The sequence below is a fragment of the Leptonotus elevatus genome, chromosome 7 (genome assembly GCF_054856555.1).
Source record: "Leptonotus elevatus isolate MCC_2025b chromosome 7, RoL_Lele_1.0, whole genome shotgun sequence".
Lineage (NCBI taxonomy): Eukaryota > Metazoa > Chordata > Actinopteri > Syngnathiformes > Syngnathidae > Leptonotus > Leptonotus elevatus.
Genome location: NC_141245.1, coordinates 8,861,328 through 8,883,315, shown reverse-complemented (window position 1 = coordinate 8,883,315; position 21,988 = coordinate 8,861,328). Strand labels below are relative to the sequence as shown.

General features: G+C 39.2%; 3 protein-coding genes across 8 annotated transcripts in view; 2 read left to right on the top strand and 1 right to left on the bottom strand.

The window, feature by feature from the left end:
- The window catches only part of sphkap (SPHK1 interactor, AKAP domain containing), a 118,566-nt gene extending 113,704 nt beyond the window's left edge, over positions 1-4,862 (top strand). For 5 of the 6 annotated variants that reach the window (XM_086080374.1, XM_086080375.1, XM_086080373.1 and 2 more), the window contains 5 exons: positions 1,398-1,559; positions 2,218-2,301; positions 3,001-3,050; positions 3,661-3,848; positions 3,926-4,862. In XM_086080374.1, coding sequence (XP_085936500.1) covers positions 1,398-1,559; positions 2,218-2,301; positions 3,001-3,050; positions 3,661-3,848; positions 3,926-4,081 — 640 coding nt within the window. In that variant the 3' untranslated portion in view covers positions 4,082-4,862. The remainder of the gene's footprint in view (positions 1-1,397; positions 1,560-2,217; positions 2,302-3,000; positions 3,051-3,660; positions 3,849-3,925) is intronic. The other variant, XM_086080378.1, reaches the window with a different exon arrangement.
- daw1 (dynein assembly factor with WDR repeat domains 1) lies at positions 4,423-16,703 on the bottom strand. The gene is made up of 13 exons (XM_086080379.1): positions 16,615-16,703; positions 16,424-16,496; positions 15,322-15,466; positions 14,807-14,865; positions 14,610-14,732; positions 14,415-14,514; positions 14,105-14,212; positions 12,739-12,845; positions 12,555-12,657; positions 11,187-11,301; positions 10,053-10,129; positions 6,473-6,635; positions 4,423-6,318 (listed from the first exon to the last, which is right to left on the bottom strand). Exons 1-13 carry the CDS (start codon positions 16,652-16,654, stop codon positions 6,284-6,286), a joined length of 1,248 nt encoding a protein of 415 aa, XP_085936505.1. The 5' UTR covers positions 16,655-16,703; the 3' UTR covers positions 4,423-6,283.
- A 410-nt stretch (positions 16,704-17,113) lies between these two features.
- Positions 17,114-21,516, top strand: slc19a3b (solute carrier family 19 member 3b). The gene is made up of 8 exons (XM_086080891.1): positions 17,114-17,263; positions 17,346-17,525; positions 17,706-17,871; positions 18,023-18,338; positions 18,477-18,628; positions 20,344-20,536; positions 20,619-20,760; positions 20,958-21,516. The coding sequence occupies exons 1-8, from the start codon at positions 17,114-17,116 to the stop codon at positions 21,108-21,110; spliced, it is 1,452 nt and encodes a 483-aa protein (XP_085937017.1). The 3' UTR covers positions 21,111-21,516.
- Positions 21,517-21,988: the final 472 nt, after the last annotated feature.

Sequence of the window (21,988 nt, the reverse complement as noted above, 5' to 3'; positions counted from 1 at the left end):
CATACAGATGTTTTAACAGCATTTTAATGTTTTGCACTTAATGAAGGTTGTCATTTTACTTAGTGCATCTCAGTCTCAAATGAACCTGAAAAGAGGCACTAATGAATGTAGTTAGAGACAAAGAAAAGAAAATGCAGTACTGTACTGTGCAAAAGTGTCAGGCCACAAATAGTTTTGTTCTTAAGTGACCTTTTTCACAGTGCACATTTTGACACTTTGCTGGCCCCCCAATTGGTGTGCACATATAAGCCTGACAGTGGCAGCAATGTGACCGGTTGAGTTGATTGATGATTGTAAGAATAAGTAGACAGACAGCATACTAAGCTATAGCTAGAGCTAAACTCCACAGAGCAGAGAGGATGTACACCTTTGGGTATTGTTTAATTTCTTTGTTCATGTTTTACTGATATTTGATATGTATATTCGTTTATTTTTATGTTTGAGCGTACAGAAGGCTTTGATACAGCTTTTGACCTGAAGAGGTCGCTTAAAGCAATAGTAGTTATTATAAAAAAACGACCACTAGGTGGCAGCAGAGTATACGAGATTAACCAGGACCATGTTGCAACAAGCCCTTTTCCCCAGTGTTTTCAACAGGTTTGTGAATAATGATGAAACTTAGCTATATTCTTATGCTAATTGCTAGTGATGGGAAAATGAAGCTTCATGAAGCACTTGTGATATTTTTTGACTCCTCTAGATGGTGCTCTTGGTTTAAATATCAAGGCTATTGCAAAGGAAATTGATTACATTCCCACTGCATCTTTCAACCAAGAGTGCCATCTAGAGGAGTCAAAAAATATCACAAGTGCTTCATGAAGCTTCATTTTCCCATCACTACTAATTGCTGCAAAACGGAAACAGACACAAATATACTATAGAGGCTTTAATCCATGTTTTTTATAGCAATACAACACAATATTCTGTGGGCCTTGCAAAATATGTGCAAAACCAGTAAAACAGCCGGGAGCGAAGGGGGTTGCCTCAGTGGAAACAGCTGGGAGTGACTGAGTTAAGATATTTTGACATTTTAATGGAATGCTATTCCTTAAATTAATACTGTACGTGCTGAATAATGAATTAAGGGTGGAGACATTCTCCTGTTTATGTTACAAGCATCTGAGTTTGTCTCTGTCCCTAATGTAAGATTGGCAACCAGTCACTCAGCAACAATTGATTCTTCTCCTGTATTGTCAAGGTTGACAGCCCTCAATCATTTGATCAGGACTTAATTTGATCAGTGTGCTAGAAAGCGCTGAAAATACAGGCATACCCTTGAAGGAGTAGAGTTTGTTGATGTGTTAAATATGCTGACAAATTAGCTACCTTTTTGTGTTCTGCACTGAAACGACATCAGGACACCAAGGTGATGAAATGATCACATTTTGCTCTCCCAGCAGTGAAAGGGACAGGTCAGCTGTGGTTGCGGCCAAAGTAGTGAAGAGGGACAAGCGTTCAATGAGCGCGAGCAGTGAAGAGAGCATGGGAAGCTGGTCGCACATAAACACGGAGGATGACGCCCCCGAAGAGACCAGTAGTTTTATCCAGCTGAGTGAGGGGTCAGTAAGTGCTGTTTGCCGATTAAATGCTAATGAGGCTGCTGCTCCCCACTGTCACCTCACTGTCATTGGCCCATTGCTGCTGACTCCTGTGCCAATCCGAAATCGACTCCCTGCTTTATGCTGCTGCTGCTGCTGCTATCATGCCAGCTTGCTCAGACAGCGAGTTCCGCAAAGCCCCTGTACAAGACGTGACCACCTACAACAGTGCTCAGCTTTCGCCATTGGAGAACATTTGTATGACTTCTCAACCCAAAAGCCTTTTGCTTGATGGCAAATTGAGAGGCCAGTCACTAATCGTCCATCGTAGGAAATGTTTCTTGTGATGTGCACTCAATTGTGAAGCGTACCGTCATAACCACACTGCTCTGTCCAACTTCTCCATCAACATGTTTAATTTAACACTTCATCCTCAAACCATGTGACACAATGGCTTGGTTACCAGCCCGGCTGGTCCATCAACTCCACGCCGACTCTCTCCAAATCTCATTTTCAGGCAGGCTTGCCGTGATTCAAATATCACCAGCTCTCCAACCATGCTGCCGCATGGAAATCGCCAGCTAATGGGCAATATGATTTGACCAAAGCGTATTGTCGTCAGTGATTGGGCAGGATATGTGGAAGTAAGATAATCTATTGTTTCCTCAATGGTTTACAGGAATGGGACCAGCAGTGGCTCAAGCGTGGGCGTGGCCGATCTAGAGACTTTCTCTGATGTGCCATCTCATAGCAGAGAAATGAGGTAACTGACAATTGCATGCCTTTTATCATATTCTCGTGTAAAATGCGGTAAACAGGCAGCTGAAGTCATCACTATAATGATTTAACTCATTTACTGCCATTGACGTCAAAAAATCATTTGAACTATTTTGTATTAGTTGAATATTTTTTCCCACTTTGTTAGCAAGAGTATGAAAACCTAGGAGAGAAAAATATTGTACATTTAGAACAGATATCAAATTTGTGATTAATCGTTAGTTAACTAGTGAAGTCATGCGATTAACTATGATTAAAAAATGTAATCGCCTGATGCCCCTAATTTTATTAAAATGTTCTTTAAAAAAAAATAAAAAAATTAAATAATAATAATTAAAATTACTTTAAATCAAAAGAAGAAAATATTATATTATATATATATAATATTATAAATATATTAATCACAAATTGTATATCTGTTCTAAATGTACAATAATTTTTTCTAGGTTTTCATACTTTTGTTAACAAAAGTGGGGAAAAAATTAACTAATAGGAATAGTTCAAATGAATTTTTGACGTCAATGGCAGTGAATGAGTTAAATCATTATAGTGATGACTTCAGCTGCCAAAAAATAAATAAATATGTTTTTAAAAAACCTAACTGCTGTTGATTTTTTTTTTTGTGGAATAAAGACTACTTTGACAAAGACTACTTTGTTAAGGCTGGATTATTTTGTGTTCACAGTGCAGCGTCAGAGAATTGTGACCAATCAGCAACCAAAGACAGTTACTTTGGTAAGTATGAACTTGGTATTGAATATGTCTTAATGACAGTGTTGGGAACGTTACGTTATAAAAGTAATTAGTTATAGTTACTGGTTGCTTGCTCAAAAAAAGTTGCTGAGTTAGTAATTGAATTAGTTCATAATAAAAGTAACTCATTTACCAGACAATATTTTCACTACTTTAAAAAAAAAAAATATTTAAAATAATTAGATTTTATTTTTAATTATTATTTATTTATTTATTACAAGGAATTCAAATTATGTCCAGGCTATAAAGGGTGTTTTCATTGATTTTTGTGAATATTTTTGTATCACTCATAATATCATAAGCAAAAATCACATTGCACCACCTGCATCACCATTTAGACCTGGTTTTAGTGAGTCTAAAATCTAGTATATTTTGTCAAAAATGAAGATGATGCCGCACGCGTGGGTGCCGGTCTATGAAAATAGAGCTCAGCGTGTTTGATTTCTCGGATTAAACCCTCCAATTCATTGACTGTGCATTGCCTTTACCTCATTTTGTGAACCTGAAACCGACTGTAAATGATTCCAAATTAGAGTGCCCTGTGAAGATCCTACAGGGAATTGTGGTGGCTAATTTATGACTGACATTTCAGAGAGCAGCTCAGCCAGGACAGCAGGAGGTGGTGGCGGTCATGTCAGGGAGCTCCTCGTGGTAAACTGTGACCTGGAAGCGGACTGCATGGACTCGGAGGTGACAGTGGCTCTGCAGTGGATCGCGGCTTCCGAGCTGGGCCTTCCGGCTCTCTACTTCAAGAAGTCCAAAGAAAGAAGGGTTGTCAAGGTGGGCAGACAATTGCTTGTATGCGAAAACAAATGTTTGTTATTGTACATTTGACTTTGGTGCGTCTTTTCTGTCAGTTCCAGAAGGTGGTCCACCTGATTTCCCAGAAGTCATGGCGGATCGCTGACTTGTTCAGTGCTGTGGTTCAGTTCTGTAAACTTCATGAGGAGAGTGCGGACATGTCTCTGTCCAGCCTGTTTGACTGGCTTTTAGAGATCCTGTTAAGTGGGTGACTGTCCCCAGCCTGCATGCTCACTTCCTCACTGACGCTTGTCTTCTCACCAAGTGTGTTCGCTTCCAAAGCTGAGAGCACAAAGTGATCAGCCAACTTGACAAATGCGCTTTCCCTCACTGCTGTCATTCTCCGTCCATGGAGGTTTGCTTTTCTGTCGGTCACTGCTCTCATACACCCCAAAGGAACACGGGTTAGACATTCCTTTTGGGAGTGAACAAGCCATTAAGAGATTAGAGTTAGCAGGTTTTAACTGCTCCAGAGTATATTATACCCACAATAATTAAGAGTATATTCACAGATTCGTACAAGCAAAAAAAATGTGTTGGTTCATTTGTTTATTCCACGTTCCAATATCATGTGCACCTTTCCAACTGTTTAGTAGGCTCCATGCTGGTTGCTGTTGACATAAAATCACGTTATGCATTCATTTCCATCTAAGATAATGCCTATGATATTGTTTTCATTAGCCAACAAAATGTCCTTGTTGTGACTTTAATGGTTTATGTTGAGATCTAATATGTGTTACTTGAGAACAGATCTTAGATTGTTGTCTTGTATATATATATTGACCGTTGGGACCTGCAGCACCTTGGACTAGTGGACTCTTTAGCATTTATGGTCAGGAAGTACGGTTCGTTGAATTTGTAAGTGGAATTGGTGTGTTAATTTCATTTCTTTGTGGTACTCTTGTGTTAACAGAAGCACACAACTCAGCTGTAAAATGTCATTATATAAGTGAATGTATTTAACTTTTGAGATCAATAAAAAAAAAAAAATCCTGTGATGTGACGCAAATCTAACACTTGTAAGATTGCCTTCTGTATTGATCTATTTGGCAATAAGATGAAAATAAAATTAAAGGACTCACCAATTGAAGACACAAAAACATAGCTGTCAAAAAGAGTGTAATCGAGTCAAAACAGAACCAATAAATGATATACTGGATGACCTGTGATGACGAACATGCTTGGAGAAATTTCCGCATGTGGCTGTGAGGCAAGTCCCTTCACGTACACCTGTTAAAAACAACTACTTTTAGGCTGTACCTTCTATTTGCTTTTGCTATTTTGTGTAATACACCGTTTGTGGAATAAGCAGAAATATCCACCTGTTTTTATCCATCAGAGGGCGGCCATTTTGTCACTTGGTACTGAAAATTAATTTGCTCCTATGGCATTCGCAAGCTGAGCCCTGAGGAACTGTGATGTCATTTTCAGTTGACAGCAAGTGACAAAATGGCTGCCTTCAGAGATGGATCGAAACGGGTGCATTTTGCTGCTTACTCCACAAAATTCAATACTACTCAGAATACGACAAGTGGGAATACATAGAAAATATTAATGTAAAGAACATTTTCGTGTTGACTTGCCCTTTAATGATTTTAACTTATTGTTGCTTTAGCCATACAGTACTGTACTGAGCAGCCTGGACAAATGTGTAAACCCCACTCCGAGCTTGCAATAATTTCCCGTTTTTTGGTCTGCATCAGATTTTTCCCACTCAACCATGACCAGTACCAGTTATCCAATTTTGGTTGAATCCAAACTGCAAGGCTTTATTTAGGAGCATTTGTCTTATGAGTCAGTACTAGCAAATTGAGATATTCACCGGGACTTACTTAACACAAAATTTCAAACATAAAAGCAAAGCAGCCAAAATGCATGGATAAGCTTTCATTTGAATGAAAATGTTCCAAAGTGGAGGGACACCAAACAGCAGCAGCAGTCACCACAAATCTGAGGTTGCAAATGTACTCTCACAGAACACAAAACAAATGTCAAATCATCTTTCTGGTCTCCCTGAGTGCACATAAGTCTCAAACACATGGTGGATATGCACTGGCCTCTTTTCCAAGCTGATATCAGTGAACCACATGTGAAAGCTAAATCCTGGAAGAAATTAGCTTAAGCTACTTTAGCATAGTCGGGAAAGAGGAAACAACAAGATGACCTTGAGCTCAAATGGGGGGGAAAAAAAATATTATTTTTGATGGACAGAAATGTGAATGTCAAGAGGACAAGCTGGGGATTTACATCAAGAATTGCAAGCCCTTGCACAAACATTTCAATGTCACGCTGATACTGTCAACAATGTATGTTGATGAGCTGCTCATCCTCGAACGAAGCCGTCGACAGCAGCATATATGCGACACCAATCGGAGTGTTGTGACACGAGGACGTCAACCGGCTCCCGAGAAGGGTCAGCACCAGATCCGGCACGTGTTGTCCTTGCTGCCTGCACACAAACACGAGCAGGTGGCTGCACAGCTGGGACAAGTGCAATTAACAATTTGTGACGGGCTCGCTAGGACTTGTTCGCCGCTCAATGCAACACTCGTTATCAGACGTGCGCGGTTGCCAAATGCGGGACATTTGTGGGTGTGCTGTACCTGTGATAATGGTGTCGCCTTCGTAGTTGAAGACGCAGGAGAAGATCTCGTCGGTGTGGCCCTGTAGCACCTGAAGGCAGACTCCGGACTGAACATCCCACAAGCGAGCAGTCTTGTCTGAGCTGGCAGTCAGAATCCTGCTGCCCTGAGGACTGAAGCAGATCTAACAAGAGAGGCCGAGTCATTCAGTCGCTCAATAAAAGATTCAAGCGGAGGTAACTGAAAATCCTGTGAATAACACACACCCGTGTATATTACACCCTGACCCTTAGAAAGTTGTTTTTTGTCTGCACTTGTGTGTAACACGGTCCCCCGATTTGCTGGTATTCATTATCAGAGTGAATAATATAGATTCAAAACATAGCAAATAAAGTGCAAATGCTTTAAATCCAAGTTAAAACGTATGCTCATTTCACATACCTAACCTTTCTACTTTATTTATTTATTTATTTTAGGGCTGTCAAAATTAGTGTGTTAATTTAAAGTTCCTTTAACGCCCCTTACTTGGAAAGTCTGTACTGGGGAAATTCCAGTCACAACGCAGCAGACACGTCCATGTCAAAATTAAGGAGTAATACATTTAATAATAATGCATATATTTGTGGAGACTGGGGTCAAGTTGTATTTTACAATTTTAAAAATGTGTAGACTTTTACAAGTTACTTCATGATTAGATAGATGTTAATAGGAAAAGAAAAATGCATTCAGCTGTCACCGTCTTATAAATTATGCCATCTAGTGACAGAAAAAATTACCTCAACACAAATCAATATCATACTTGTTTTTTATAGTACATCTTTTAAACTCAATTTTATGATTTATTAGGAAATTACTGTATCACTGACTAAAAGATGCAGCCATATTTCTATTTAATATTTTTCCCACTTTTATGTTGACAAGATTATGAAAACTTACTGTACATTTGATTGTACATTTAGAACAAATGTAAAAATTTGCGATTAATCGTAAGTTAACTATTGAAGTCATGCGATTAATTATGATTAAAAAATGTAATCGCCTGACACCCCTATTTACAACTCCCAAGTACTGCCTCGGTACTGGTAAACTTCTCAAGAATGTGAAAACGTTTTTTATTGAGCCCCCTGTATAATACCAAAAGTAGTCATTCCTTCAGTGCTTTTGCTGGCAGATGGGAAGTTATGAAAATCTGACAGAGCACCGAGGGAAGTGGGTTTTTGTCTGTCACAAGAACCGTCAAAAACCAGGTCAGTACTAACAGACTGAGACAGAATCCTGATTTGCTAACGAGTAACGACAGACCGAAACGTGCCGCGTGTCTCACATGTGTTTGTTCGAGGGGAAGTGACTATACATCGGGCTCCTCTCGTCCTCCTACATAAAGAAAAAAAAAGTTTGAACATCGCTGGTCCATCTGGTTGCCATTCACTAAGCTTGCTCCATTTTTCTCAATGTTCGAACATATTGATAAAATGTAGGCTAAATGCTAAAAATATAGCATTTTTCCCCATAATACCATGGGGTGTTGACAACAACAAAAATGCTACGCTATACGTTTGAACATACTTTGCAAATAAATTCAAATGTGTTTGAGTTTGCTGATACGTCCTACAGATTATATTGCGGAAGCGTGGTTAAAATAATGGTGACAGACTGGCAGGCTGGCCGCTGGTCAATGAGAAATTACGGACTGATGACATCTATTGACATGCCCACCGCTGCTTTAATCTTTGTAAAAAGTAATCTAGTGATGATTGAACCACGCTTAAAATAACAATGAAGGCGTGACAAACTGACAATGATGGAAAGGTGGCCTTGCCACTGGCTAATAACGAATGATGGACTGGCAAAAATGTATTGATGTGTCCATCTCTGTGTAATAACCCCCCCACTCCCACCCCTCCATTTGGGATCTAAGAGTGTTATTCACAGGATTTTGTAGTAGCTAAAATGACAAAAGGAGGTGAGAAGTAGTGAAAACTTTCATTGGCCCATGAGACTAATCAAGAAGGATAAAGAAAGGAGACCAATTTGAAGATCTCACTGTGACAATTGTGTTAGGCCCGGGCGTAACTGAATGGTTTATTCTTACACCGAGGGACGGACGACATGATTAAATAGTGCTACTCTAGATACCCATGAAAATAAAGAATGGTTTTATTACAGATATAAACAGAGCACCAAGGAGCAAACCCAGACGGGACGTGTCAAGAATGTGACTAAGGAAGAAGGCCAGATGGAGAAAATGGAAATGCAAAAAATTTTTTTTTAAATGATCTTTCGCTAAAAAGTGATTGAGATGAATTCTCTCGTTAAATAGAAAAGCATAAAACAAAAGGGCAGGCAGACAGAAAAGGGGACTAGGTCAAATAAAAATAGGAAAACGTCACAGTTAAAAAGCATGGGGGGGGGGGGGGGGGGGGTAGGAAAGGTGTCCTGTTAAAGAGAGATAAGAGTCATAATCCTCTGGATTGATCCTCCGCCAGTCTATTTATAACTGACGGCTAAACAGAAGGACCTCTTGCGTACACACAACACGTGCACATTTGTGCACAAGAACACCATAGTGCTTTCACTCACCTGTGTTTCAAAACAGCAACCACGATAAGGCACTTGACCTTTCCTCTACGTTTGATTATGTGGAGGGGAAATGCGAGGCTAACCTTATTGATATTATCGGAAGTCATTCCTTCAGAAGCGTCACAACGGACTGCAACTCTATAACTGTATTCTGGTTCATACAGGTTTGCTAAGCTCCTCAACTGGACACACTGAGCATACAACAGGCTGAAAGGGATGCAGGCCTCCAGTCAACATCAGCCCGTTTACAAATAAACAATTTAGAGAACAGCTGCAGCCACAGATTGAGGCTTAACGTTACATGAGTGCAAGAGCTTAAAAAAAATACAAATAAAATTTAAAAAAACGTTAGCCGTAATCCTGGTAAGAATTACTCTTAGAGTTCCAAACACAAGTAGTGAATAATTCAATATTTAGTGTGCGCTGGTTCATATTTTATGAGGCCTTGTGTAATGTTTCTAGTTTCGAAACCAGCTGTGCATTATTCATTTTGTCGATATCAGCCCTCCCCTGTTCACAAGAAACTGACATTTGTTATGAATTTGAAAAAGAGAAACAAAAAGAAAGCAAACAAAGTTAGCTACTGTGTATGGTTTGGTAAAACATGCTGTAAATAAAACAAAATGAGAGCTGAATTATTTCTGCCAAGTCATGCATGACTTGATCTCACCAGTTCGGTGATTCTCGACCACTGTGCTACAGCACACTGAAGTGAGAGATCATCAAGCGTGCAATGGGAAATTAACGTCAATACATTTGCATTCAACTAAATAGGCCTCGATCTCTCCACTGCATTTTGAGTTTTGATTGAGCGCCTCCTAGTGGTGACTTATGATTGGAGTCCAAACTCGAAGTGTTGTAACATCAATGAAAGCACTGATTGAAGGGAACCCAATTTTCTGTTCTTTACGAGTGAATCCAACTCAAGAAAAACAAATACAAATTAAATATATAAAGACAAGAAAAACACAAACTCCCCCGTGACTGCCTGTCAACAGCATCGTGCTCGTGCGACTCTCACCTTGGATATCTCTCCTTCATGGCCTTCCAGTGTCGTCAGACACTTGTGTGTGGTTGCGCTGAATACTTTGGCTGTGCCTGGCAAAAACACCAGACAATAAAAAGAGAGAGATTGGTGAAAACGAAAATGAAAGTTGTTGTGGAATTGATGTGTCCGCTATGACAAGTGGACATATCATATGTCATAATTAAAGTAATTACATCACCTGTCGTGAGACCACCATTTTTCAAGGGGATCAATTTGAGGCAAATCATTTATTTATTCAAATAGATTATAAACCTGGCAATTATTTGGGAGGCCGTGTTTAATAGAGCAGGGGCCACTATTGACACCCTTGTTTCTTCATTTTCTTGTACATTTAAATTGACAGATACAAATGTAAGTACATTTGCTTGAACAAATATGATGACAAAAATAACTCACAAAAGTTTAATTGAAGAGCTGATGTCGAGCCCTTTCAAACATTTTCGTTTGAGGGCTGCAAATTAAAAAAAAATAAAAATGAAGAATGCAAAGAATTATTCGACACTCAAGCAAGCAATTATATATTACATATTGTAGTCCATTTAATAAACTGCTAAATAACAGCTTTCTGTTTAAGATGATAAGCCAAAGATTTAACGATTTTCAAGATTTTGGGGTGGTCAATGGCCCTGCATCCCACTAGAATAGATCCAGCACTGCACTGAAAAGCAGCCGAATCCCACCTTTACACTCAACAAAAGAGCAAACTGTAGTAAGTGGACCATTTTTAAAACCGTTACTTGAGGATCATCTTTGCCTGACATGTTCAAAAATCGGACCTTGACAGAGCAAAAAGTAGAAGAAATTATTTTTGCTTCTAAAATTGAATTATATTTATTCATTGTTGTAAATTGTTGTTTATTTGCATCTTTGCATATTTCGAAAATCTCATTACCCATTTATAAGTGGCAGTGGCATCTTAAACATAGATGGTGGGCCACCAGTGGCCCCCGGGCCATAGTTTGGACATTTTCCTGCCTTAAGTCGTACCAGGCTCTAATGCCTGAACAAGAAATTAATGAGAACAAGGTGGTCTAACCATTTTTTTCATGACTGCACGTACATCTGTTTGCTAAAACAATAGTCTAATAAAACACTGATGTGTCTCACCATCAGCAGAGGCTGTAGCAATGAGTTGACCCCGTAAATCAAAACACACATCCAGCACCTCTGCTTGGTGTCCAACGAGGGTGGCTACACAGTTACCACTGCCTGCATCCCAAACCTGAAAAAGAAATGCAGCGCAAAATATATCGACAAGAAACACTGCCTAACAGTAAAAAGAAGACATTAAGTAAATCTAAAGTGCCTTCATTGCATTACCATCATTTTTTGTGTGAAGAGAGTTTCAGCTGTCAACAGTTAAGCTTTTGTCAGTTAGCACCACTTCCTGGTGTGAGACGAAGCCTTCTCGCGTGATCAAACGTGAGATCACAAAACCGACAAACAGTAACATAAATAAACAAAATAAAAATGGAACACAGCCAACTCCAGCCAATCGAAGAGGCTCCTCACTTCCATTAAAATCATGACAGTCGAAGCACATGCAGTCCTTGACTGCAGGATTTGACTTGCTGCGGTCCGTGCTTGCATGAGATTGTTGCATGTAAAGTGCGTTTATACAGGTCAACTGCAAGATTTCCCTTTGCACTTGATGTAGTCAGCCGCGCATGTGACGTGGGCGACTGGAGACAGCCTTCCACCCCGGATTGTACCCCCAAATCTACAAAATTGCATTACACCACCTACGCCACCATGTAGGTTTTACCATCTCTTAGGAGGAATGTGGTGCTGTAAATCCATGGTACACTTACAATGAGAAGAGAAGAAAGTTGAGATTGAATTCTATCAAAATAACTTGTTGTAAGAATGTGTACCTTTGAGTAGTGTTGTCTTACCTCACCTGTGGGTATGTGTTTTCACAGCATTTGTGTGTGAATATTCGTTATCTGAAGGAAAACCACTCCCGAAGTTGATGCTAACTTCCTGTTAGCATTTGAATGGGATCCTCCATTCACTAGCATTAGCATTAGCACTAGGCTCGTGATGTGTTAAAAACGAAGCATGTTTTGTATTTAAATATAAACTGTATTGTAATTCTTATTGTCGTGTGTTTAGTTATAAAGTTAACTCCAACTGGAGTGTCATTAAACAACTTAAATAACCATTAGGGACAACAGAATCACATTGATTCACTACGGTACGCTATAAGCGACATGGTGCATTCAGGGTACTTTCACAACGTAGGGGACTTGTAAATGCAGTGCACTATGCTGCACATTAACCGTTTTTCTTCGATCATTACTTTTTGAAGATCGAGAGAAGCCAAAATCAAAATCACGATAAAATTTCGATTCATCGTCCAGCGCTGGCGCAGAATAGGGAAAATAATTTTGCAAACATTATCTTATAGTGCAAGATCCTTATGTTGGTGCTTCTTTACATAATCAGTAACTGACAGAATATCCATTTTCTCACCTTGCCCGTTTTATCCATGGAGCCTGTGACTATCAGTGAGCAATCCCAGTTAAACTGCACATTGCTGATCTCTGCCTGGTGGCCCGTCAACGTGTAGACACGCCTTAGAATGCAAGAAGAAACGGTCACGGGTCAGCGGCGGCGCACTCTTTCACACAATGGTGCAACAAGTCTGATGTTTGACCTTCTTGAAGCAACATCCCAAATAATAACCGTGTGGTCAAAGGAGCCAGTCACGAGCTGACTGCCCACTGAGTTGAAGCACAAGGAGAGGACCTCTGCCGTATGACCCTGAATGCAGTCAAGCACAGAAAATTACAATACATCACATAGTCTCTTCTCCATCAGGTTAATACCCAATAATCGTTGATTATTTAGCTTTAAATGATCATCAATCAATCACTAAACATATTGTTAGATTAGGCCTCTTAATGATTAGATAGGTGACCATTGTGTCGCTGTGACCTAGCTTGGAATCTTCTTATCTATCGGCACTCTGGCGCACTTATCAAGTTGAAACCAGTTCACACATTTTCACGTGGCCTAGGCTGAGCCATCCCCCATGTGGGTGGGCGGCCGAGAAATCATTTTGGACAGATTAGACTTTCTTCCGCATCCACAGCTGTGTACTCGATCTTTCTGGCATACAGTAAATAGTTCAACTGAGAATATGCACTCTTCTGGTTGTTATTATTAGTTTAGTGAGCATTAAAAATAAATAATAAAAACGGTGACATTTCCCATCAGAACTTTATAACTTAATGAAACAGCTTCATTGATTGCTGTCTGTGAAGACTGATTGTTGTCATGGTGTGAGATTGTTTGAGGGCAGCAAAAGCAGCTCCATGGTAAGACAAGCCGACTTCACACTCACATCAAGGGTAAAAATTAGCAGTTTACGTTGCATTTTTCGGGTCAAAATCTAGATTTAGTGTTTCACTAAAACACAATGAATAGCAAAACTGAGAATCACAGATCTTAAAGTTTTTCCGAACTGTGGAGATTTTCACAAAAAACTTCACTTGGATGGATGTACGCATGCTAAAGCCGCAACGCACTTACGTCATGCGCAGGAATGTAGGTGGTCGACCGCCACAACCGCCTAGCTAGCAACAAACTTTGCGAGCTACTAGTGTGGCTAAACACGTTGTGGACTCACTCCAGTCCTGCGTCAGTCGTCACCTCCATGAAATCATCAATCGTCAAATAAGCAACATATATGACAAGAATCATTCTCACGAAGGGATGACAAGGAAAGACTGAGAAGCCACACTAATTGCTAAGCTAACCTAAGACTGGCACGACTTGCAAAATTGCTCCTCAAAGTAAATATTTCGAGTCTTGACACTCACATTCCAAGAGTTCCATTCAGAAAAGATTGTTGTGCTTTATTCAAATCTAATAATGACACTGAGCTCATGAGTGAGTGTGTGAGGTTGAGAGGGTCTGCTTGCCTGCAGGGTTCGATTTAACAATGTCACAGAAGAATTGTATTGATGTACTAAATGCCTAAAGCAAGGCCAGTGAGAGGAAAAGAAAAGATGACTCACAGTGAGAGTGGCCACCTCCCACCCAGTCGCCATTTCCCACAGCTTGGCGGTGGAGTCCATGCTACCCGTGGCCACGAGTGTACTCTGAGGGTTGAATGCCAGACACACCTATACACACAAAAAAATTTAAATAAAATAAAAAAATCACACTTACAGTTGGGTCGTATAGGAAATTATTTCTCTGAGACTTTCTTGTCATGTCCTGAATGTAAGACAACATGAGTTAGATATGATCAAATCATGTGCATTAAATGTATGATATGCAAATGATTACTGCTAACAATGTTTATTTCAAACAGGTCATACTCACTATTTCAGCTGTATGGCCTCGAAACGTATAGAAGCATTTGCCCGTCTCAGCACACCATAGCTTACAGGTCTTATCAAAAGAACCAGTCGCAATCTTGTCTCTAAATAAGACAGAATAGCACTTAAAAGTGGAAACCCAATAGAAGAGTTGAAAATCATGCCGGCTCTCAGATTCTTTGCTATGGATGCTTATTACCCAAAGGGGTTGTTGAATGCGATGGCATACACCACGTTTCGGTGACCCTCCAGTGTGTGCAGCTCGGTGCCCGAGGCGGTGTCCCAAATACGACACGTTCTGTCGTAGCTCCCAGTTAGAAACCTGCAGAGTAAACAAGATGATGATAGCAACGAACACGCAAGCTTTTCATGAGGCGGCAGAATTGTGCACATCACCTTGACCCTGATTTGTCAAATGCAACATTAGTCAGAGGCAGTATATGTGCCTTCAGCTCCTGTAAAAACAACACACACAATGAATAACTGTAATAACTTTTCTTTCACTAGTGTCACTAAGTTATATGTGTAATATGCTGCTTATATGAATGAACATTTTAGACATGGAGAGGAATTTCTAAACAGCTTTACTGCCTTATCAGAATTACAAATAACTATTACTGGTCGATGTGTGTGCCTGCTGCTCTCTAGTGCTCTCTAGTGTTTACAAGAAGCAGCGACTTGCTAATGTCACGACTCAGATCCTTGACTTGACAATATTTCCTTACTTTTTCTTGGAATAGCACTCCAAATCTGTGACACTTCAAGTATCTCTTGCACAATTGATTAAGGTTTGGATTCTGGCTTGACCAAGCACTTCAATTATCTTGTGAAGTCAAGTCTTTTGTTCGGATTTGGATCATGGACAGGGCAGGGCAGGAAAGAAATTGGGGCAGGGGAACAGACAGACAAACCTTGGAAAAACTGAAGTTGTTGTGGTCCTCTTGGTTCTGTTTTTGTTGGAGTCGAATGATTAGCTTTTTTACTTGCTCAGCTCGGGATTTTGTGATAAGAGGCTCTGATTGCATGATCTCTTTCAATAACTTATCTGGGTTGGATCTGCATAAAAAAATAAAATAAAAATACAAGAATAGCAACTTGATATAAGTATTAAAAATGTGAAATGCATTTCTTATCATCATCATATTATTATTATTATGATAATAAACTACCAGCTTTTGGCATTCAAAAATTGCTCCTCTAGTCTTAAAAAAAACAACAACAACAAAACATAGACTACACTATACGGTGTATTTTTTTCCGGTCATCGTAGTAGCAAATCAAAAGCAAAACTAAGTTGTTGTCTTCTTATTTTCTAATATATGATGGTGATTTTTTTTTCTTCTCAGTGCAATCAGAGGAAGAGGAAAACAGCTAACATATATAACTGAAGGTTATATATACTGTATATATGTATTTATATATATACACATATATACATACACACATATATATATATACATACACATATACATACACATACATATACACACACACACACATATTTATACATATACACATGCACGCACATATACATACATATATACATACACATGCACGCACATATACATACAAATACACATACATACACACACACATATATATATATATATATATATATATATATATATATATATATATATACACACATATACACACATATACACACACACACATACACACATATATATACACACACATACATATAGATACACACATACATATATATACACACACATATATATATACACATATATATAAACATATACATATATATACATATATATATATACATATAAACATATACATATATATACAAATACATATATACACACAAACATACTGTATATACATATACACACACGCACATATACATACATACACACATACATATATATATATATATGTTATTTTTCTTTCTTTTTGTTTTGCATTTCACAAATCAATAAGGCTACGGCCCAGAACTGCATGGTAGATATTTTACTGTATGTGTAATGAACAATGCACATAGCCTACTCTATTGTCAAATCCAAAAGGTCGATTGATTTGGTCCTCAGTAGCCCTGCTTTGTCATATTCCAGGATTATACCTATGAGGGGGGGGGGGGGAAACCGTTAGACTGAATGCGATATTCTTTCCTTCTATTACAGGCGCATTTGCCATGAAAAGAACCACAGATCCAGTTTAAGAACAATGACTTGTGTTACCTGGTGGATAATATCTGAGAAGAAACCTCTTGAGTCTCATTTTGCGCAAGCAATCCCACGTTGTATGTCAACAAACCGTTGCCACGGTAACAGCCAGCACGTGGCCAAGACGCATGCTCAGTCGGACTCGAAAATAAATACAATTAATTTAAAAAACGCGCATGATTTAAGGAAGATTTTTGTTTTCAATAATTCATGTTGTGTTAAGATCAAGATGAATATGTTTCATACAAATAATCACTTTTAATGATAATAGAAAGGAAACGTGCTTTTTGCCTTCACTTCAGAATTGGTCTTAAAGTCTGCACAGTTATCATGCTGTTTTCTAACAGGTGAAAGTCTAAGCTCATAAAGTGTAACACGTGCTCATCTAACACATTGATTATTCCAGCTAGTGGAGATGACTAACTGAGGAAGTGCCATGTGGAAGGGAAAAGTGTTACATTAGGAACCCTGGGAACGAGGCTAAAAGAGAGATTCTATTGGGGGAGGGGAAACGATGGGCTACTGGGCCAAGCTGAAGTCCTCAAATTGGGCTTTTCCGACTGCAGTCTTGTCAATTTATGGTTTTTTTGCCAACTGCAGAATTGCAGAGCCTTTCCTCGCGCCATACTTAATTGGACCTTATAAGAACATCTCTGAAGAAGTGGTAAGTTGATCTCACCCACCACCAACAGTGTGTGTGTTACACCAGCAATCATGTTCTTTGCTTGCACATTGTTTTCTTTTAGGTGACCAACTACCTATTTCCCATATGGACATATTCCTACCTGGCCTTCCTTTTCCCTGTTTTCCTATTGACTGACTTTTTGAGATATAAGCCACTCATTATAGTGCAGGGGCTCTTCCTGGTTGTCAACTATGTCCTGCTATGCTTTGCCCCTGGACTACTTGCCATGGTCTTCCTTGAGGTTTGCAAGTGTTACAACAAATATTTTATATACCAAAATCAGTAAAACAAAAAAAATCAATCAAATCATTTCCCAAGGCTGAAAGATAGATAACGTGGCTCCATACACATGTCCAATTGTCCATGAATGGACTAACAGTCATCACCGGTTTCATTTTAAAAACAGTTCTTTCATTTACAGATGACTTATGCTGTGGCGACTGCCACAGATGTGGCCTACTTTTCCTACATATACAGCGTGATTCCCCTTGAGAATTACCAAAAAGCCACTGGTTACCTTCGCAGCGCCGCCCTTTTTGGGTACACGTTTGGTGCCGGCCTGGGCCAAGTTCTCGTCTCATCGGCAGGTGGTGTTTCAAATCTTGCAATAGTCAACTAATAAAAGGGATTCAATTAAACTGTGTCCCTTCAGTATGCAAAACTACTTGATATTCACTTGCAAAAAGAATTATAAAAGAAACTCCTGAATTATTCAAAAATTTGAATTCTAATCAACAGGGTTGGAATACTTCTATATCAATGCCATGACTCTGGGCGTTGTAAGCGTGGCTTTTCTCATCTCCTTTTGGTTGCCAATGCCTCAGAGGAGCTTGTTCTTCAAAGGGAGAACAACTGCAGTTTTGGACCGACAGTCCCAGCAGGAGGTGCCTGGGAGAACGGACAGGCCTGATGAAACGGCAGCGGGTGCGGACGACGCTCGCTCCGGGAAACAGAAGATGGAGCGTAATGACAATGCTGCCTGCTGCAGCAGGAAAAATGTGCTCAGTGCAGGTCATTTACTTTGGAAAAGCTTCAGGGAGTCCTACTCGTCAAGGCATTTTCTTCTGTTCTTTTTCCATCTATATTTAACTTGCATGCATGCACATGTAGCCATTTATCACGTTCATCAATGTGACCTGGTACTAATTATGATCAATAATCCTAATTTCTCATCCTAATGATCCACATGCAGGAATTTGATCTATTGGTCCCTGTGGTGGGCTCTGGCCACAGCTGGATATACACAAATAATCAACTACATCCAACTCATGTGGGACCATATTGAGCCATCTGCTACATCATCCGTTTACAATGGTGGAGTAGAAGCTGCATGCTCTCTTGTTGGTAAGACTGTTTGGGTTTTTCCTAGCATGTCTGTACACTTTTGCAAACAAACCACACCTAGCCATAACATCATTAGATTAGATATAGACAGTTGATAGGCTTAACTGTAGATAGAGTGGCTATTAAAAGTCTGGGTATGCACATGGGCAAGGCAATACCCCAGGGCATTTTGGGGAAAAATGCCAAACGTAAATCAGACACTGTAGACATAATAAATCGTAAAAATTACAAATAAACAATATATACTTAGTTAATTTTCAAACGTATTGGAACAATGTTGGCCGAATGCTAATAAAAAATAGCATTTTTCAAACATTTGCAAATCAATATCCCATGGCATTAGGGGAAAAATGCAAACTTTTTTTTTTTTTTGCATTTAACCTATTAGTCCATTTTTGAATGGCAAATACGTTCAAACTAGGGATGTCAGGCGATTAATCACAAACTTTTATATCTGTTCTAAATGTACAATAAATTCCATCCGTCCATTTTCTTAACCGCTTTTCCTCACAAGGGTGGCAGGGGGCGCTGGAGCCTATCCCAGCTGGCTTCGGGCAGTAGGCGGGGTACACCCTGAACTGGTTGCGAGCCAATCGCAGTGTACAATACATTTTTCCCCCAAAGTTTTCATACGCTTGCTAACATAAAAGTAGGAACAAATGAAATATGACTGCATCTTTTAGTTATTGATACAGTAATTTCATAATTCATAAATTTCATTTTTCTGCCACTAGATGGCATAATTGCATATGTATGCCGTTGGTGATGGCCCAGCGCATGCTACTTTTTATATTAAGAGCCATCTAATCTTTAACATTAAGTAACTTGTGAAATTCTGCACTAATTGTGATGTACAACTTGACCCCTCAACACAAATATATGCAGCATCATTAAATTTATTACTGCTAAATTTTGACGTGGACGTGTCTGCTGCGTTGCGACTGGACTTCCCCCAGTACAGGCTTTCCAAATAAGAGGCGATCAAGAATCGCGCGTTACAAAAATGAGTGGCGTTAAAAGAACTTTTAATGAACTCAGGTTTAGATGAGGATTGTTATCAAGCTTCTCCAGAGCTTACTGATGAGCTGATCACTAGAATCACCTGTGTTGAAATAGGGAGACATGGAAAACAGGCTGGATAGCGTTCCCCGAAGACCAGGGTTGGAAACACTGTTAGATATACAGTATATTGATGTAACATTTTGAACCGCTCCAAAATGATTTTGTAGTGTTGATGTTTGGGGTTGTTTGGCGTAAGATTAAAATTATTGCTTTAGTTTTAGTATTCATTCAGAATACGCAAAATGCCTCTCTCTCGCTCTGTGTATTTGTCATGGATTATTTCATTGTGTTTTAATGTTATTTTGTGAAATTGCAACTTTGTAGTGTTTGCATTAAAGGATAGAATAGGACACTTTAGTCCCTACTAATGACTCAAGTCCAATAGGCTATTAGTACAGTAGCCTCCAACTGTAACTACTTCCCTTCATGAAAAGTTTTTTTTTTTTTTAAAGTAGTCACTGCCAGCTGTTAAAAAATTAACTCAGTTTTATGTGTATGTGTGTGTGTGTGTGTATATATATATATATATATATATATATATATATATATATATATATATATATATATAAAACGGATGTATTTTATTTTTATTTTTTTTTCAATATGCGGATACAGTGTACATAGACTATTCACGTATCCATTTTGTGGGGCAGGTGCTGCAGCAGCCTTTTCAGTGGGTTACATCAAGGTGAACTGGTCTGTGTGGGGAGAGCTGGCATTAGGTTTGTTTTCAGCCGCCGAGGCAGGCGCTGTGTTCCTGATAGTGCTCACCAGCAATATCTGGGCTTGCTATGCTGGCTATGCCCTTTTTAAATCATGCTACATGCTACTCATCACCATCACAACGTAAGTTCACTGCAGTCACACAGCAGAGGAGTAACATCTTGAAAAAGCTTAACTCAAACATCACAGCAACAATGCATTTCAGATTTCAGATAGCAGCAAATCTCTCGATGGAGTGCTACGCCCTGACATTCGGGATCAACACCTTTGTGGCCCTCTCCCTGCAGACCATAATGACACTTATTTTTGTCGATGGCGCTACATTAGGACTGGACATTGTGACACAGGTATGTTTGGACGTGTAATAAAACAGAAGCAGATTTGTGCATTTTAAAATAACATGTAGGCCTATGCAATGCAAGAATGTGAGCCATTGATGCAAAAACTGTGACACCTAGTGGCCATCATTTACCTTTGCATACAAAGCCAAAGATGGAGCTTGGTTCAGCGCTGAGAAAAATGTGATTTCTCTCTCTCGCTCCAGTTCTTCATTTACGGGATCTACCATGCCGTCATCTCCGTGCTGTTTTTGATTCGAGGGACCTACACTGCTTGTACAAAGCGAAGCACTACAGAGCCACCAGATAGCCTGCAAAAAAAGGACATGGTGGAGGTGATCTATGAAGAACCTTTCTGATGGTCAACCAATTGTTATACTTTAACAGTTCTTGAATGAGTTGATTATTGTTACAGTATTATTTTATGTCTAATCTTTCGACAGCAGTTTCCTCAGATATGTTGTTTTAAGAATGTTATTTTAACAAACATGATTGAAAAGCTTTACTGACTAACGGGAAAAAATGAACACTTGAAAGCCAGAATAGCAGTCGCAAGGATTGTTGAGGGCTCATTTTTTAAAATTTGAAATAGGGATTTGATTTACTCCATTGACTACTTATTTACTGTGCATCACTTGCTATCTTTTGCAGATTTTTCCTTTATGTTCTTATATTGAGTTTTAGCCATAGAGCTAGTTGTGTTTTTGCTTTGCACCTGAAATAAATGCAAGATTTGTATTTTTTAAATAAATGATTTCACCACTATTTACTCTGGAGTCACTGTGGTGTAGCTATATAGAGAAGAAGAAAAAACAATGTCCCATGTAACAACGTACCTCCAGCTGCTTGTGTCATTTTTATGCTTCTAATTATCAGTCATATAATTCTACAACCTGCCATCTCACAAGTTGTTAAATAACACAATAAAGCTCAATAGTCTTGATATTTGACGTGTAAATCAATGTAGGCTGATATCCTTTGACTGGACTGTTGACGGATTCAAGTCATCACTCAAGAACAGGGAATGGAAACAGAAACATGCACAGGTAGTAGAACACACATACAGTCAGTAGCTGATGATGGAGAGATGCAGTGGAGGTCAGACTGGAGGGTTCCTACTGGGTCTGTTTCGTATCTGTGGATTCTTCAACTGTTAAAAACCCTGGAAACTTTTTATCATCATACTGGAAAATGATCAAGATGACTTGACTAACTGCATATGAAAACATGTATTCCA